Source organism: Gossypium hirsutum, chromosome A11 (genome assembly GCF_007990345.1).
Source record: "Gossypium hirsutum isolate 1008001.06 chromosome A11, Gossypium_hirsutum_v2.1, whole genome shotgun sequence".
Classification (NCBI taxonomy): domain Eukaryota; kingdom Viridiplantae; phylum Streptophyta; class Magnoliopsida; order Malvales; family Malvaceae; genus Gossypium; species Gossypium hirsutum.
Window position 1 is genome coordinate 31796319 of NC_053434.1, and position 18871 is coordinate 31815189.

Consider the following 18871-nt stretch of genomic DNA (forward strand, 5'->3'; position numbering starts at 1 on the left):
CTAATTTTCCATCATCAAACATTCAACAGCTCAAGAATTCATCAATGGCACTTCACAAAATCATCCTCAAATTCGAAAATTAAATCACGAGCTAGTTAGAACACGAAGCAACGATCACAAAAACATAAAAATCATCAAAAATCGAGTTCAAAACACTTACCAAATTAGTTTTACAATTGTTGAACCCTAAAACTCCATTTAAACATTCTTCTTCTTCAATATTCAGTCACCATTAAGAAAGATGGACAAGATTTCATATTTTGTTGTATTTTAATTAACTTATTTATAAAATTACTTATTTACCCTTAATAAATAAACATTAAAAACATATAATGGTTGTCCATAATAGTCCACTATCATTTAAAATGGTCTAATATCATTATAAGGACCTTTCATTTAATAAGCCATAGCAATTTGACATCTTTACCAAATAAAATGCAACTTTTGCATTTTACGCGATTAAGTCCTTTTTCTCAAATTGAGCAATTAAACAATAAAATTAGCTCATGAAATTTTCACACATATATAATCACATGTTATAAACACCAAAAATACTATTAAAATAATTTTACGACCTCAAATTTGTGATTCCAAAACCACTATTCCGGTTTAGCTAAAACCGAGCTGTTACAACTAAAAACTGGGTCATTACAATACAAGTGCGCATATGACCCTATTGGTATGCCAATGGTATCCTAACCTTACTAAGTTCACATGGACATCAATTATACATATATTCATTACCATTCCCTATAAACAATCATTTTCACATGTTTATACCCTGTAATTATCCACATTTACATATCCTTCCTTGTGATCATTCACATTTTCATATTCATACCCTATACCATTTCATATCAATCAACAATCTTAATTCATTTCAATTCATTGCAAGTCCATTTCATTTCTAACCATGTATGCCAACATAATCAATATTCAAAGCCATGTCCAAGCATAGATAAAACAAACACAAGCACACAAATATAACACAAAGAAGGGTAGTAAGTTCCATTTGAACTTAACTTTTCAAAATACAAAACGAGTGGATCCTTCGGGGAGTAATCCATAATTTTTGTTTTTCCCTTGTTAGCTCCACTTTGATCCAAGACTTGATCTCTATAAATATTTTATTTACCGAATCAATACCAAACATTATTACACAATATCATGAGATGCATGATCCTAAATAAATTTATTTTACGATTTCCCACATATTTTACATTTTATTCAATTTAGTCCCTAAACTCCGGATAGGCATAACTTTCAATTCCTAGCTTTGGATTAAAATCTAATTTCATATATTTTCATTAGGAACTTATACTTTCTATTTCCAACCTAATTTCATGATATATTTTATATTTATTCAATTTGTTCCCTAATATTCGAAAGTTAACAAAAAAGCTAATTAACTTTACAATCTAGTCATTTTCATAATCTCAGCTCAAAATCTATCAATTTCAAGTCTAATTCATCAAATTATTAATAATGGAAACTTGCTAAAATTTTAACAATAGATCAAATTGGTACATGGGCTAGCTAAATTAAGCTCCCATGATCACAAATCCATAAAAATTACAAGAAAAAAGCTTGGTTTACTTACCAAATTAATGGTTGAATGCTTATGAACTCAAAGCTTTTCTTCTTAGGTTTTTCCTAAGCTTTGAATGGTTGAACATTATGGAATATGACAATCCTCCACTATATTACTATAGTCTTAGATTAATTTAATTAACCTTGTTTAATTACTTAATTAAACATAACTTAATTATAATTTAGCTTAAGTGGAATATGTCATCATCATCAATATTTTCCATTTTGATATTTGATTAATTGCCATATAAGTTCTCAAGCCTTTTGTCAATTAAAACTCTATAGTGATTAGATTTTTATATTTTATTCTCTAAGCCTTAATTAACTATTTAATCGAAAAAATTATTCAACCATTATTCAATATATTTTTATATTAACTCCATAAATATTCATATTTTATATTTATGAACTCGATTTACGAAAATGGCATCCCAAAATCATATTTTCCTATACCAATGAAAATCAAGTCGTTACATTTCACCTAACCAAACCCACCCCAAACTCGATTTTTCCAAAAAAAAATTGACCCTAATGGCTCGGGTTGGGTTAGAATTCGTTGGATTTAGGGTTTTTTACCATCCCTATTTATAACTAATCACTTGCCCGTCCTTGATTCCACTTAATTAAATGCAACAAAATGCTGACAGTAATAAAAGTATCATAGAAACTCTTGTATTAAGAGTCAGATCAAATTGATGGTTTCTGATTAAAAATTTTATCCATTTGTAATGTTAAAAAAAATCCCATAGTGATATTTGAAGTACCATGTGTACCTCTTGTTGACATATAAAAACTAAATTTTAATAGTAAAAATGGATAATTATTTAATAATAGAATCAATTTACTCTTCTAATTTATTTTTTTTAGTAGAATAATTAAAATCTAATCTCACTTCTAATACAAGAGCTTTAGCACAGTTTTACCGGTGAGGTTTAAAAATTTATGTGACAAAGGATATCAGGCCCTTCATGCCATTTTTCTTAGTATATATATTCTCAATCAATGTTTATAATTTTGTTAATCAATCGATGTCAATACTTAAATACTATAAGTTCACTTATCCGTTCAAGATCCCAACTTTCAATAATAATAGTAAAATACATGAACAGATCCAAATCAAAAGAGGAAATTACATTAGTAGATCCGAGCCAGAAAAACATGACTTAATACAGATCTATCAGTTGCTGAACATTACAACTAAATTCTTGAACTGCAAACATTTTGTACAAAGGAACAGCTAAACAACCAAATCCTAAGACGTTAAAAAACAAAAGAAAAATAAGAACAGTAAAATCCCAAATGAAGCAGAGAAAAAAAAATCAAACCAACCCCACTATTACAAATTAATTTAGATCTTCAAAAAAAAAAAAGAAAAAGAAAAGAAAGCCACCCTCCAATCTTCCTTTAAAAACATACTCCATATTTCTACAAGTTATGATGCCCTTCAAGAAATGTAACTATATTCCAATCTCCACATTCCTGTAACCTGACCCTCCTTCAGTCAAAAGTTCCTGCAATAAAGGAGCATTGATGAAATCAGATCAAACAAACCTAATAGTTAGCTTCATAAATGAAATAAAGGGTTTGTTTTATTTTCTTACCTGTGAAGTTTTGGCGACATGGGTGTCCTCATGAACAAAAGCAAACCTTTTATTGTCACCCATTCTCTCCATGGACACTTCATTAATCTTATCAGCTTTTTTGGAACCAATGTGGGTTCTCTTGAGCCCCAGAAATCCCTTCCACCTTGTGGAACCCTTAGGAGGCGTTAGTGTCACATTATTATCATCATCATCTCCAGCAAGAAGCTCTTCCCTCAAAGTCCTTTGCATTTGATTATTACAATTATCTTTAAATGGAAAAAGCTTACCCTTAAAAAAAAGCTCATCAGCACTCATCATGGAGTAGTTTGATACTGAGAATTCAAAGTCTGACGACACTGGAGCCTCCCTTGAGTTCCTCTCTTGCTTCATAACCTGCTGAGTCTCAACAAAATCATTTGAGAATGAGATTCTTGGACTCATTGGGGGGCAGTGATGATGATGACCTTTGTGCTCCGAATTATACATGTCTAAGCATGCCATGAGCTTTCAAAACAACATGGAAAACAAGGAAAAAAATTAATAAAACGTAATAAATTCTATAGGGACCCTCCCTTGATACTATTACAACTAACCGAGTAGATGTTTGTATTTATATATAAGGAAGCATGGGGAGCTTGATGTATGGTTGTTTTTTTGAATTCATGCATGTTATGCCCATGATGTGATCTTTTTTTGTCATGACATGTTAATTGCCCCTCTCTCTCTCTCTCTCTCTCTCTCTCTCTCTCTCTCTCTCTCTCTCTCTCTTTTTATGTTTGTTTTTCTCTGGCCAGAATTGGCATTCAATGATGACCAGCTTTGAATACAAAATCCTCCAAGTATTAGTTATTTTTAAAAAACATCTTTTACTGTTTTTCTTTTCTCTTGGAGACTGCACGAAGGTGAAGATCCTAAGAAGCTTTCTTTTGCTCCAAAGCTCTACCATAATCGATAAAATAATAAAATAGTAGAAAAAATGAACAAAAGGTGAATCAACTATTCAAAATTGTTTTTTTTTTCATTTCTGTTGAGTATAGTTAAAATTTTGTTGAGTGAAGTGAAAGTTAAAAAATTTGTATAATAATAATTTTAATTTTTAATTTTATATATTATTTGGATAATTATAATTTTAAAAAATTAATTCCCAAAACTTATAAAAAAAATTTAATTTAATCTTCAAATTTTACCTTCTTTTCTGCTTCCCCACCTCCACAGTGCCACTATCATTTGTATTTTGTTCAACTATTTTGATATATAAAAGAAAAGAAAAATATTCTAAGAATTCTTTAAAAACACCAAAGCTCACGTAGGATAGCACCAAATTAAGATGAAAAAATGGCAATGGAGATGGGAACACCACATTGGAATTCATTTTTTAGCAGTACTTGCTTGACCATCATCATCATAATCCCATCCATCAGTGCTGGTTGATCTGCATTTATATATACATATAAAAAAAATATGAATGATGATACCTCATAGAAATTAAAAAAAAAAAAGGTAAAAGATGAGAGGTTTTGACATTCTTTACCCTCTTCTATAGGACCAATCCCCGTATGCTTCGTGTTTCTCAAACACACTTGGAAAACTTTCTATGAAGATTCCAAGGAACAGTCTTTAGTTTTTTTAGTCTTAAATCCGTTTTCACTTTTTCCTTTCTAGAGTTTTATCATACACTCATTAGCCACACCACCTCTATGCATGCATATATATAAAAATTTGTGAACCACAAAGATAAGCATCGTGGTTAATTATTTACTCCAATTAATACTAGTAAAGTTGGTATTGGGTTTCTTTCTTTGCATTGCATTTGACATACAAGAATAGCATATGCTAGCTGGAGGGACAATTAAACTTAGCCAAAACAAGTAATTTTACTTTTTTAAAACTTGTGGCTCATTGCATGCAGATTATTAATTATGAAGACAGTGAAAATATTAATTAATTTTGTTTTCCATTGTTATTGTAGGCAGAGTTAGGGAGGTGGAAACAGTTGCCATTGCTGGCAAAGAAAGCAACAGCAGTGTTATTTATGGAATAAGGTAAAAAAGAAAAAGGACATTGAATGTTTTTAGCTAAAAGTTGTAGGGTTTTATTAAAAAAAAAAAAGAGATTCAGAAATGAAGAGAGGTCCAGAGAGAAGCAGCGGCACTTTGAAGGAAGGGGGATTGAGTTGCATTTGGCTTCAGCTTGACCATGCTTCGACTTGTTAGTAAAATATAGCAGTGAATGAGCTGGCGACACCGACTGATCAATAGGACCACGTGATCTGAGGTTTTTTATTTTTTCTATAAAAAGAAATTCCATTTTTAACTTCTATTCAGATTTTGTACATGTTATGTGAGATTACTTTTTTGCCTTTTTCCTCTTCTTTTTGTGTACCCTTGTGATTTAATTACCTCCTCAAATCTTATCCTGGTTTAGAGTTTTTGTTTTGTTTTTTTTTTTTCCCTCTAATCATTAAAGTTAAAGCACTGTTCGGTACATAGCCATACCAGAGGCATCAGCCTGCAAAAAGTCCGGTGGGAAAGAGCAAAAACACAAAAGATCATCGCTGTTGCAATTTTTACTAAATCCACTACTCAAAACGCTACTCCCCAACATGTCAGCAACGGGATTCCCCTCCATGTAAATATGCTGAAGTCAAACCTGGTCCAACTTACAATCAGCAATAAAAGTTCCAAGAGAACAAATATTCATAGCATACAATTGATATCAATTTGAGCATCAATCTTTGCAACAAAACCATCAATACCTACAGTAATCACATTAGGAATAAATCGATAGGAACGGGTCACCCATTTGCCATGACTGTAACGGATAACGGTCTCTTGCATGGTTTAGAGTTTTACTACACTATTTTGTTTGTATAAAAGAGGTGGGAATATGATAGTAAAATATACATTATACGTATTGATAACATTATTCTCAACATATACATTTTTTTCATTGATACTTATGTTAATTTTCTTTTAAAAAGAGTAAAATTCCCCTGCCCTATTCTCTGCTCCCATCTGTGCCCCTACTCAAAATTAACCGCGTCTACAAGTCTTTTTTATTATTATTAATTTTTATTTCATCTACAACTAATGTACAAATTGTAAAATTAATTATAATTTCAGTTAAAATTATTTTTAAAAAAAAAGATTTGCGAAAAGAGAACTTGTAAAGAAAAACGGAGAAGAGGCTAATTTTGAGAAGAAGGCACGGATTGGGGCAGGGAACTAGGGCCAGGGGATTTCTACTCGTCAAAAATCACCTCATATTAGTCTAATAGGTAAAATTTTGACGAGATTTAAAACATTAAATCAAACAACTAACTTCTTTTATTTGATAAACCGGAAAATTAAGGGTCGAAACAAAATTAAATGATAAGCATTTCTTTATTTATATATTATTTTTCACTTTTTTTATAGAAAAATCTTATTATTTGTATTTGTTTTTATTATGGATTATTAAATATGTTTTAAAAATTTTAAGGCATAATAATTTTTTTGCCCTCCAAATTTATTAAAAAAAAGTATTTTGAGTCCTCTATTTATTTATTTTTTTTGCCTTTGAATTTGTAGTTTTTGGTCAAACCACTCCAAATGGATTGAAAAGTCAACATTTAATAACTTTATTGATGTGACATACACAAGGATTGTCACATAGATGACACGTCAACATTTAATTAATTTTTTAAAAATTTAAATAATTTTTAAACAATATTAATCATTTTTAATTTTTAAAAATAGTTTTTATTTTTTTTGAATTTTTTAAAATTTAAAAATTTAATTAAATGCTTACGTGTCATCCATGTGATAATCTATATGTATGCAATGTCAACAAAATTTAAAAAAAAATTAAATTTTTCGTTCATTCTAAGTGATTTGACAAAAAACGAAAATTTAGATCTAAAAAAACTTAAATGTAAAGTTAAAATAACTATTTTTCTATAAAATTAAAGAATTAAATTATTATGTGAAAAATTAAATCACTGAAAATATTATCTTTTAATTTATTTAATTTTCTTCAATATGTAATTACTCTTTTCTTTTTAAACTTCAACAAAAATATGAAATTCAAAAGAAAAAAAAGCAGGAAAGAAGAACGAGGTTGTAATACAAATGGATGGGGATTTGCTCCATATCTACTTCTTTTTAATTAAATAATATTTATACTAATAAATTTATATACGTGCAAAAATAAATATGGAAAGAAAAATTGATAATATTTTCAAGCATGCTAGTACTGTATTAATTGATGTATAATTGTTCTTTCTAATATTGGTTTGCGTTGATGTATTTTACTATACTATTTTAAATTTATGGATATATTTAAAAGAAATTTTATATATACCTGTAAATATATTTCAATTATACGATATACAAATATAAATTTTAAATTATTAATTACGATCAATAACTTAATTTATTGATTGTATTTTCTTTTTAATGTAACTATAAAAAAAGACAAAAACAAATAAGATAAAATAATTAAAATATTAAAATTTTATATCAATAAGTACAAAAATCATATGTACCGATGCAACTGATATTAGACTACATAAGCTTAAAATCAAAATTTGAATCAAAACAAAACATAAGTTTTGATTTAAGATAAGGATGGAACATATTGACCAATACAAAAATGGAATTGCCAACACCATCTATTATATTTATATTTTTTATATAATATTAATTTATATATATAAATTCCATAATATAAATATTTTTCAATCAAATAATTTTTTTTATAGAAGACCTGGTAGTTTTATTAATTGAAAAATAAGAAAATAACTAAGGGCCCAACATGACTTTTGATCCAGGCCACTTACATCCAAAAAAAACCAAACAGAAATAAAACCGGCCTCACTACACTAGTAATGGTGAAAGCCTCCAACTAGCTATTGAAACTAAAAACTTAATGGTAACTAAATGCAATAAATGAAACGGCAAAAAAGAAACCTAATATCTACCCCAATCATTTCAAACGACTGGATTCCATTAAAGCTCCGAGTTGTCATTTAAATATTCAATCCCTTCTGACGATAGCAGTTTCCAAGGGTTTAATTTTCTTGCCTATCTTCTTTTGAAATCATTTCTCCCAAACATTTCCTCAGTCTGGGTTTCTTGGCCATATTCTCTCCGATTCTATTGTGTGGCTATTCAATTCTTCTCCTATCAGGATGAGTTACCTCATCTATCTAATGCTTCTTTTGCTAGTCTATGTTCTTGCGAATTTTTTGATCTTTGAATGTGCTGAAAGATGATCTCTTGAAAGCAAGTTTTCTTGTTCTAGATGTCTTTGATAATAGCTCCAATCACGAACTTATTTGTTGTAGTCGTCTGACATTTTCTGATTGTTGTTTTGGAATCCCCTATTATTTTAATCGAACGAACTCCCATCAAGATCCCTAACTTTGTGCATTCTAAACATGCATATGCTTCTGCTGCAAATGGAGAGGGAATGTTGTTATGAATAATCATCTTTAAATCCAAAAGTTCTCCCCTCAGACCCCATACCACCAGACCTGTGGCCGATTTATAATTTCTACTATCAAACACTGCATCAAACTGTATTGTAACCCTCGGTATGTCCTCCTTGCTTCTGTAATATCTGTTTATGTTACCTAGAAACTATAATACTTTCGCTCCTTCATTTTCTGCCATATGCCTCCTTATGTTTTGTGCTAATTCCCTTCTTGTTGTAGTTTTCCTTTCATGCATGAGCCGATTCCTGGAAAACCATATTAACCATAAAGCGTAACAGAAGAGTCGGCATTGAGCTTCAGTGCCTCTTTTGAATACCCAGGTTAGCCACTCCCATAGACTTTGGTTTATGTTTTCCATGACCCAGGATAAGTTTAAAAGTTGCCAAACTTCTGTTGTTGTAGATATTGACGAAAAATATAGAGGCTATCTTCTGCCCAAGCATGACAACGGGGGCACTTATCATCTGCAATGACTCTCCTGTGCTTAAGATTAACAAGTTTGGGAATAAAGTCCCAGGAAATTCTCCAGATAGTAATTGAGATTTTAGAGGATAGTTGTAAATTCCACAATTTCCTGTAAATTTTTTTAGTTTCGGCATGTAATAAATAATTACTAGGATTCGGAATAGCATCTTGTAATAGTTTCTAGGCACTGCGCACTGAATATTCGCCAGATAATTCCCCTTTCCAAGCTTGAGTATCTTCATAATTGGACTCTGCTAAAGGAATTTGCAGAATTTTCCGAGCTGTGTTTGCTGGAAAGGTACTATTTATCAACTCCATCTTCCATTTTCTGTTTGTATCATCAATAAGATCTGACACTAACTGTAAACCTCTATTGTTGGATCTGCTGGTTCCTTCAACTTTATCGATCCCTTGTATCCAACTGTCTTCCCAGATTGAAATTTTGTCACCTTTGCCCACTCTCCAGCACAACCCTTTTTGAAGAAGTCCCTTCGCTGCCCAAATGCTCTTCCAGGTAAATGAAGGTAAGCTTCCCAACTCTGCATGTAGGAAAACTTGAATGCGGGTAATATTTAGCTTTTAAAACTCTGGCTAATAAAGAATTTGGGAAATTAGTAAGGCGCCAACCCTGTTTAGCTAATAATGCAATATTAAATTGACCAAAGTTTCTAAAACCTAAACCACCATTTTCTTTTAAAAACAAAGGTTTTTCCAAATACACCAATGAATTCCCCTCTTTCTTGCCCCTTCTGCCACCAGAATTTTGCAACAATGCTATCTAATTCATCACATAGGACTTTAGATAATAAAAAACAAGCCATCGTGTAAGTTGGAATAGCTTGAAGAATGGTTTTAATGAATACTTCTTTTCCACCCTGAGATAGATACCTGTTACTCCAATTATCTATATGTTTTTTGAGACGGTCCTTTAGATTTTGAAAAGATTCTTTTTTCCTTCGACCCACCATATTCGGTAGCCCTAGATAGCGTTCTGGTTCGTTCAAATTTCGGACCCTTAATATATTGACAACAAGTCTCCTATCTTCCTCCAATGTGTGTGCGCTAAAAAATATTGTTGATTTGTCAAAATTAACACATTGTCTTGAGCAATTTTTAAACTCTCGGAGAATTTCTTTGAATAGATTTGCACCATTACTTGTTGCTTCTCCAAATAGTATGTAGTCATCAGCGAACAATAGATGCGATACTTGTGGTCCTTTTCTACTAACTTTGACACCATTAAAAAGTCTTCCATTCATTGTTAGTCTCAGTAAACTCGACAGTCCCTCACCACAAAGGAGAAATAAGAATGGACTTAATGGATCACCTTGTCTAAGTCCTCTTTTTGGTAGAAACTTCTCCCCTACATGTTTATTTATGAACACTGAATAGGAAACTGTCGCAACACATTTCATAATAGCATTTACCCATTTTAGATCGAACCCCATCCGTAGCATTATCTCCTTTATAAAATTTCACAACCCTATCATATGCTTTACTCATGTCAAGTTTAATGGCCATATACCCTTTCCTTCCTAATCTCCTGTTTCAACATAAGCAAAATTTCATAGGCTAGCAGCACATTATCTGAAATTAATCGACCTGACACGAATGCACTTTGTGCATCATCAATACATTTACCTATAACTCCTCGAAAACGATTTGCTATCATCTTAGCTAAAATTTTATAAAGCACGTTGCATAGACTGATTGGCCGAAACTGTGTCATAATAGAAGGGCTGGTGACTTTTGGAATCAGCACTATATTTGTAGAGTTGATTGATCTTACCTCCTTATCCCCGTTCAGTAATCGCAAGCAAAAAGAGGTTATTTCTTCTCCCACGATATTCCAACATTTTTGATAGAATATAGCTGGAAATCCGTCTTCCCCTGGTGCTTTCTTAGGCCCCATATCGAACACCGCGTCTGTGATTTCATCTCTAGTGTATGGTGCTGTAAGTTTTTTATTGTCCTCCATGTTGACACAACGTTTAATACCTGATAGCAAATGGTCATAGTTCCCTCCACCTTCTGTCGAAAACAACCTTTGAAAATATGCTCGTGCAATACCCTCTATTTCCTGTAAAGCCACCATTTTTCTTCCATCCTTGTTTTGCAACTTGTGAATGAAATTTGTCTTCCGTCTCCGCGATGCTTGACTGTGAAAAAAAGATGTATTTCTATCTCATTTGTTTTTATACCAATCTCATTTTTTAAAATTTGTTTTTAAATTTAATATTTTTTTAAACAGAAAAGCTTAATTGATAAAAAAATGTTGTTTGTTTAATTCAATATAAATGTGAATAGGAGAGTAACTGAACTCAGGACTCAAGGATAAAAATACAAATGTTTAATCATTTGGGCAAAGCTAAAAACACATATTGAAAACATTTCTCTGTTATATCCACTAAAAACACATTTCATTTTTTTCAAAATCAATTTAATCTAATAAATTTCACAAAAATTGATATTATCCAATAATTATGATTAAAAATAAGCACTTTTGAATAATTTATCAAAGATTTCGGCTCTCTTAAAAACAAGAAGGCTAATAAGTCGTGTAGTAAGAAAGGGAAGGCCGATTTACAATCTCTACTACTAGTAGTAGTTGTTGTTGTTCTAAGTATGGTGTATGATAGTGGTATGAGCTCACGTGGTCACGTGCAGACCTCTTTCTCTCCTCTTTCTCTTCCTAACATAAAGGCCGTTGTGTTGTACTACAAAATTAAGAGGACAACTACAAATCAGGAGTCATTTGAATATATATTATCTTCTTCTGCTTGCTGTCACTCCCCCCTAATTTGTTTTTCTTTTCACCTTTTCCAACCTTTTGTCGGCGAACTCCGGAAATTCACTCCAAAATATTTTTAAATTAAATTGAGTTAACATCTAATTTATTCTTTGAATTTATGTAAAAGTATTTAATTTTTTTTATTTCAATTTGTATTTCAATATGTATTGCTTTAATTTGTTAGTAGTGTTAATTTTTTAAGTATTAATATATAATTTATTTTTAAATTTGTCCAAAAGTATTTAATTGATATGTGAATTTATCCAAAAAAAAAAAACTTAGTTTATACTTAAACTTATTTTGATTTATATTTTTTAAAACATTTTTAAATTTTTAATTTATATTTGTCACATATCATATTAAGCGGCTTTCATGTGTCAATTTAGGATTGGTTATCAATGTCACATCAGTACAAACTAATGGTGTTAGTATGAAGATACTAATTTGGTGACAAAATACAAGTTTAAACATTAACTAATACAAAAAAGACACATGTATGAATTAAATACATTTGGACAAGTTGTAGAGACAAACTACATTTAACTTTTCTAAATTTCCAAATACATTAGCTTGAGATGCAAGAGTAGCCACATTTCATCATCAATTGTGTATGACATTTAGAACCTCGATTGGTTAGATATTCATTAACAGTCTAATAAGTATTAGGATTGAAGGATGGTTTGTAAAGATGAGTTTTAGTATTATAAAGCATTTTAAAAATTAGTGATATATTTTGATATTAAACTGAGATTTGTATAACCTTTTTTCTGATATTGAGAAATCATAGAGGATTTCGAATATTAAAAATTAAAATTAGTTGAATGTAACCTTTAAAAATAAATATAAGAATTGATTAGATTAAACTGAATCAACCTTTTTTGGGTCCTCATTTTCTTTACCTATTGCCACTAACATAACAACAACACATGGATTTTGAGTATCCAATTAAATATCAACAATATGGTTAGGTCTAGGGTCTGGGAAAGGGCACACATTCATTTGGATTATGGAGTCTAAGGGTCATTTTTTTAAGTTTTATTTCCCCTTGTTTTAAAAAACTTGGGAAAAAGACAGATAAAACATAATAGTTTCAAAGATCATGTTGAGCTATGGTAGGTCTGAGTAACATGGGGCGGGGGGAGAAGAACAAACACAAAGAAAATTTCTCTACTTTTTAAAAGATACGATTTGAATTTTTACTCACAAAAGGACATGGTTGTCATTCACATGACCCAAAATTTAATAATTTTAAAAAAATAAAATTCAGCCAAATGGGGTACTGACAAGTGGTGGGTTTTCATGAATTAGTGCCTGCAAAAGAGGACCAGTCAAAACTCCCCACATTGAATCCAAAATACACACAGTGTCCTTTGGGTGAGAATAGGGATGGCCTGAACCACAAGTACTGCACACACACACACACACACACACACACACACGCACGCACATACAAACACACTAACTTTTGGCCTTTGAGGCTTCGTATCTAAGATTTTACTGTCTCTATTCTGGTCTCCTATCTTGCCAGCAACTGCTTCAACCTTTTATGATTATCTAAGAAAATTTTCAAAGAAACTTAAAGAAAAAGAAAAACCCTTTTTTTCCTTTCTTTGAATTTCTTCGTTTCTTTTGACTGGAAAAGAGACATTGTTTAATGTGTCCAAAGAAATTAGCTCGTTTCCCCATGTTGGATCAGAAAATCTCCAGTGGAGCCAATGAAAATGTGTTCTCAATTATTTTAACTTATGATCATAATATCATTCCTTGTGCTCTTATCTATGATAATTTTTTGTATTCAAGACTTTCTCTAATACTCAGATTTCGATTAAATTTAAGCTTTAAATGGCTTAACCCAATATAAGTTATCGGTTGATACAATTGTAATTTAAATAGTTATTGTTTCCTTTCACTTCATTCCATGTAAAATTTGGGGTACAGTACGGAGGGAGTATCACATGTGGGTTTTCTGCTTCTTTTAATACTCCCCATTGATGAATGGTTAAAATCCTTCGTTCTCCAGCAAACATTATATATATATAGAGAGAGAGAGAGAGAGAGATAGAATCCATTAATAAATAATACCATTTTTTTAAAGATTGATGAAATATTTTGTACCCATCCTTCGAAACTTCGATACAAACTTCAAGGGATAGGCTGTGTAGATTTAGAATGCAAGGAAATTATATCATTCTACCAATTGATATGCAGAGTATATCTATCTCTATTTATAAAAATAAATCAAAATCTGGATTGAAGTAAGGAGGAAAATCACAACAGAAGCCTAGAATGTTTAAACTTCATTACGGAATACAAAACATATGTGTAGTTTTACTTGTACTATTGCAATCTTGCACTCATAGCATCAAACACGTAATATAGAAAATTTAACTTCCTATTGCTATTGGGTATCTTTTAGCATGTCTCTTTAGATGAATAGAAAATTTATAGTATCTATTTATTCATTGTAGGGTAAATTACACCAACAGTCACCCAACTTTGGGGTTACTGACAAAACAGTCACCTAGATTTCATTTTAGTCACTTAACTTTCAAAAAATAACAAAACGGTCACTAACGTTATTAAAAAGTGACAAAATAGTCACCGGTTAACGATTGTCGTTAGAGTTTTAATGGGATTGCTGATGTGGCAAGTTAACCAGCTGATGTGGCAAGTTAACTTACCACGTTGGCAAAATCGCTGATTGGGGCAATTTTAGGGAAAAAATGGGTAAGGGTAATGTTTTAGGGTTAGAAATAAATTAAGGAAGGGGATTTGGGGGGGAGAGAAAAAGGAAAATCGATTTGGGAAATTTTGATCCTGATTTAGGATTTTTTTAGGGTTTAAACTGAATTGGGAATCGATTAAAGAGGGTTTAGGGTTAGAAATTCGTTCAATAATCTATTAATAGGGTATAAGGTTTAGGGTTAATGATTGTCTACTTTGTTTAGGGAGAAAAGAAGACGAACCAGAAACCATTCAATTTTTTTATTGCCAGGGACAATGGGCAATAGAAAAGAAGCTACCAGTGGTGTTACATCCACTTTAACGGGTAAGTTGTTGCATTTAGTTTTAATTTTTTTGAATTCCAATGTTGCTATTTCGATTTAGGGTTATTTCTAATTCAATTTTAATTTCGATTCTGATTCTGATTTTGATTTTGATTTCGATTTTAATTTCAATTTTAAAACACTCACTGATTTTGATTTTGATTTTGATTCCAATTTTGATCTCGATTTAGATTTAGAATTTGATTTTGATTTCGATCTGGATTTCAATTTAGGGTTATTTCGATTTTGTATTGTATGCCATGTGCATGATGTTTATTATTTGTTTCTGCCATTGTATGAATGCCATTATCAAATTGATGTGTATTGTGTATATCTGTCATTGTATGAATGCATTATCAAACTGATGTGTATTGTGTATATCTGCCATTGTATGAATGCATTATCAAACTGATGTGTATTATGTATATCTACCATTGTATGAATGCATTATCGAACTGATGTTTATTGTGTATATCTGCCATGATGTTTATTGTGTATATTGTGTATATCTACCATTATCAAACTGGTTATTGTCTGTTATTTCCTGCCATGTGCATGACAAAAATGGTTGTGTTTGTTTTCTGCCATTATTAAATTATTTTTTGTATTGGTTGTTGTCTGTCATGTGCATGACAGAAGTGTTTGTATTAAATTATTGGGCATTTTGTATTGGTTATTGTCTGACATAAATGGTTAAAGTGTTTGCCTATATTGTTTTCCTTTCTTGATGAGTACTTTGTTTGGCAGGTTTAATTGATGAAAATTTTAAAGAGAATAAAGAAAACATGTCTGGTAGTGATGTGTCTGGTAGTGATAGTGATGCATCTACAAGAGTTAGTTTAGATGGTTTAGACATGGATGGTATAAAAGTAGATAAACTGTGTGATAGTGATGATTCTGTAAGGTTAGATAGTGTACATGAATCTGACTCAGATGACCAAAATTGGCCTGAGTTTAACTTAGAAAATAACATGAGTAATCCTAGACTTAAGGTTGAAATGTTATTTAAGTCTAAAGATAGTCTAAAAAAAGCTGCCAAGCAGTATGGTAGGTTGAATAGTTATTTTATTAAGTTTCCAAAAATGATTTAAGAAGGTTAAAGGCAGTCTGCAATGAAAACTGTTCTTGGTTCATATGGGCTTCTAGGCTAAACCCTAATGACCCTACTGACCAGACTTGGCAAATTAGGAGTTCAAACCCTAACCATACTTGTTCTAAAGTCTATAAAAATAGGAATGTAACCTCAACTTGGATAGGTGAACAGTATAAAGAAAAATTCATTGCTGATCCTGATTATTCTCTAAAATCATTATAGCAAGATGTCAAAAAAGATTTTTGTTACTTGGTCTCACTAACCAAATGTAGGAGGGCTAAACTTAAGGTATTGGAATTAATTGAAGGAGCTTATAAGACTCAATATGAGAAGATTTATGAGTACTTGTTGGAGGTTAGGACCCAAAATAAGGGAACAACAACAATCTGTTATTTGGATAACAGATTGTTTCAAAGGATGTATGTTTGTTTGCAGGCATGCAAAGATGGCTATAGGGCTGGTTGTAGGATGATAGTAGGTTTAGATGGATGTTTCTTAAAGGGCTACTATAGTGGCTACTTGCTTGTAGCCATTGGGATAGATGCAAATAATGGCATATATCCACTTGCATATGCTGCTGTCGAAAGTGAAAACCAAGCATCATGGCTTTGGTTCTTGGAGTTGGTAAAACTCTATTTATATATATATTTTTATGTTGTTTCTATTTAGGGTTTGCCAAAGAATTAAACTATTTTTTTCCTAATTGTAGGGACTTTTGGAAGAAATATGTATGTTGTTTCCTAATGCAGAAACAAGACACTGTGTTAGACACCTACATTCCAATTTCAAGAATGCTGGTTTCCGAACAAAGGAGTTGAAAGATTTGCTTTGGAAAGCTATCGGAGCAAGCACTACAAGGGAATTCGATGATGCCATGGATGAACTAAGAAAAACCAAGCAACATGCTTATGACTGGTTGAAGAAGAAGAACCCTACTCATTGGTCAAGGTCTCACTTCTCAATTAGGAGCCATTTTGACATGTTGGTGAATAATCTATCTGAATCATTTAATAAGGTAAATCCCTATGTTTTTTGTTTCTTACTGATCATTAGTAATTCACTTATCCTTTATGTGGTTTATGGACAGATGATATTGGAAGCAAGAGGTAAACCTATTCTAACTATGATGGAAATAGTAAGGACCAAGATTATGTTACTTAATTGTCAAGAAGAAAGAAAAAGCTGACAAATGGAAAGGAATTTTGTGTCCAAAGATCAAGAAAAAGCTGGATGTAAATATAAAAGATTCATTAAGGTAAAGATTCTTTCTAATGCCTATATTCTGACTTAATGTTGCTGATCACATGCACTGATTGTTAGAAAGCTATTGACTTTTTTAATATGTATGCAATGATTTTTGGAAAGCTGTTGACTATTTTTAATATGCATGCAATGATTGTTGGTGTGTTGCCTATTTTTTAATATGCATGCAATGAGTTTTTTTATAATATGCATGTAGGGACTACTTTTTTAGGAGGTGTGTGTGTCATTGTATGTTTTAACCAAGCATGTTCACTGTTTTTTAGGTGTGTTCCATCACATGCTGGTGGGGACAAGTATCAGGTTGAATGTGGTCTAGGCAGCCAGCATGTGATGGACTTAGTTCAGAATTCCTGCTCCTGCAAGAATTGGCATCTTACTGGCATCCCTTGCATTCATGCATTAGCTGTCATTCATGTAAAAAATGAGTTCCCAGAGACGTATGTACAAACCTGGTACACCAAGCAAACCTAGCTTCAAATTTACTCCAATTTTGTAAGTCCAGTAAGGGGTCTTAAACAATGGGCCCCTTTGTAAAACATGCTACCAATACTACCTCCTCTACTAAGAAGGCCACCTGGCAGACCTACTAAAGTAAGAAGGAAAGAACCTGATGAACCACAAACAATAGAAAGGTTGAGTAAGAGAAGGGTGGAGATGAGGTACAGTAAATGCAAAATAATAGGCCACAATAAGAGGAGTTGCAAAGGGGAAGTTGTCCGAAACATTCCAGTAAGTAATTTGCCTTAACTTTTAGTATACTTCTATCTATGAATTTGTTTGTTTTTCACATTTCTTTTATTCTTGTAGGTTAAAAGACATCAAGTTGGTGTTCGAACCCAGCAACAGGCTACCTCAAGTTAGCAAGAGGGTACCCCAACTCAACAAGGTGCCCCAAGTCAGTTACCTACTGCCCCAACTCATCAAGAAGCTGCTCTAAGACAAAAGCTCCCATTAAAGAGAAAATCAAGCACAACCATTTTTAGATGGATGCCTTCTACTCAAGAGTCATCCATGACAGACCATTGATGATGATGTGAATAGACTGCATTTTGTTAACCTTTTAAAACTATGTAAACTTGCCTGCTACTGATTATTAACTTAGGCAATAATTTTTGGGAAATTTTCCTATGATTGCTACTGTTGATAGAGTTAGGCATAGTCACTGAATTTTTTTGTAAATTTCCCTACAATTCACATCTGTCCAATTGTAATGAATTGTAGGAAAATTTGGTAATATTTTGCCCCTTATTCCTCTTGTAAACAGTTTGGCATTTTGGTCTTAATATATGAGCAATTTATCCATGCTATTTGTTATCCAACTGTTAAGCAATTTGTATACCAACTGTTATCTTTTCTAACTAGCAGCCATGTATACCAACTGTTAAGCAATTTGTATATCAATTGTTATCTTTTCTAGCCAGCAGGCATGTATACCAAGTGTTAAGCAATTTGTAAACAACAACATGAGCTGGTTAGCTAAGTATACCAGCAGCCATTTTTAACACATGTTAAGCAACAAAAATATTCCAACACAATTTGTAATCAACAAAAATTTTCCATTTC

General features: G+C 31.7%; 1 protein-coding gene and 1 long non-coding RNA gene across 3 annotated transcripts; one reads left to right on the forward strand and one right to left on the reverse strand.

Moving 5' to 3' along the window:
- Positions 1-2700: 2700 nt before the first annotated feature.
- On the reverse strand, positions 2701-4860 carry LOC107897673 (uncharacterized). Of its 2 annotated transcripts, none has more exons than XM_016823209.2 (4): positions 4705-4860; positions 4534-4605; positions 3192-3677; positions 2701-3101 (listed from the first exon to the last, which is right to left on the reverse strand). In XM_016823209.2, the coding sequence occupies exons 2-4, from the start codon at positions 4543-4545 to the stop codon at positions 3048-3050; spliced, it is 552 nt and encodes a 183-aa protein (XP_016678698.1). In that variant the 5' UTR covers positions 4546-4605; positions 4705-4860; the 3' UTR covers positions 2701-3047. The 2 variants fall into 2 exon arrangements, with proteins under 2 accessions (XP_016678698.1, XP_016678693.1); XM_016823204.2 differs by having other exon boundaries at positions 4480-4605.
- Positions 4861-8103: 3243 nt separating this feature from the next.
- On the forward strand, positions 8104-18608 carry LOC107897692 (uncharacterized). The gene is made up of 9 exons (XR_001684252.2): positions 8104-8748; positions 8869-8969; positions 9052-9412; positions 9548-9638; positions 14854-14954; positions 16755-17060; positions 17133-17300; positions 17572-18037; positions 18116-18608. It is a non-coding gene; the product is annotated as an uncharacterized lncRNA (long non-coding RNA).
- Positions 18609-18871: the final 263 nt, after the last annotated feature.

What these genes read in the sequence shown, in the direction of transcription:
- LOC107897673 (XM_016823204.2), bottom strand. Translation starts at nt 4,545, where the DNA reads ATGAATTCCAATGTGGTGTTCCCATCTCCATTGCCATTTTTTCATCTT. An exon ending in TTAATTTGGTGCTATCCTAC is followed by an intron (nt 3,678 to 4,479) that starts GTGAGCTTTGGT and finishes TTGTTTTGAAAG; the next exon opens with CTCATGGCATGCTTAGACAT. An exon ending in ATGTCGCCAAAACTTCACAG is followed by an intron (nt 3,102 to 3,191) that starts GTAAGAAAATAA and finishes CCTTTATTGCAG; the next exon opens with GAACTTTTGACTGAAGGAGG.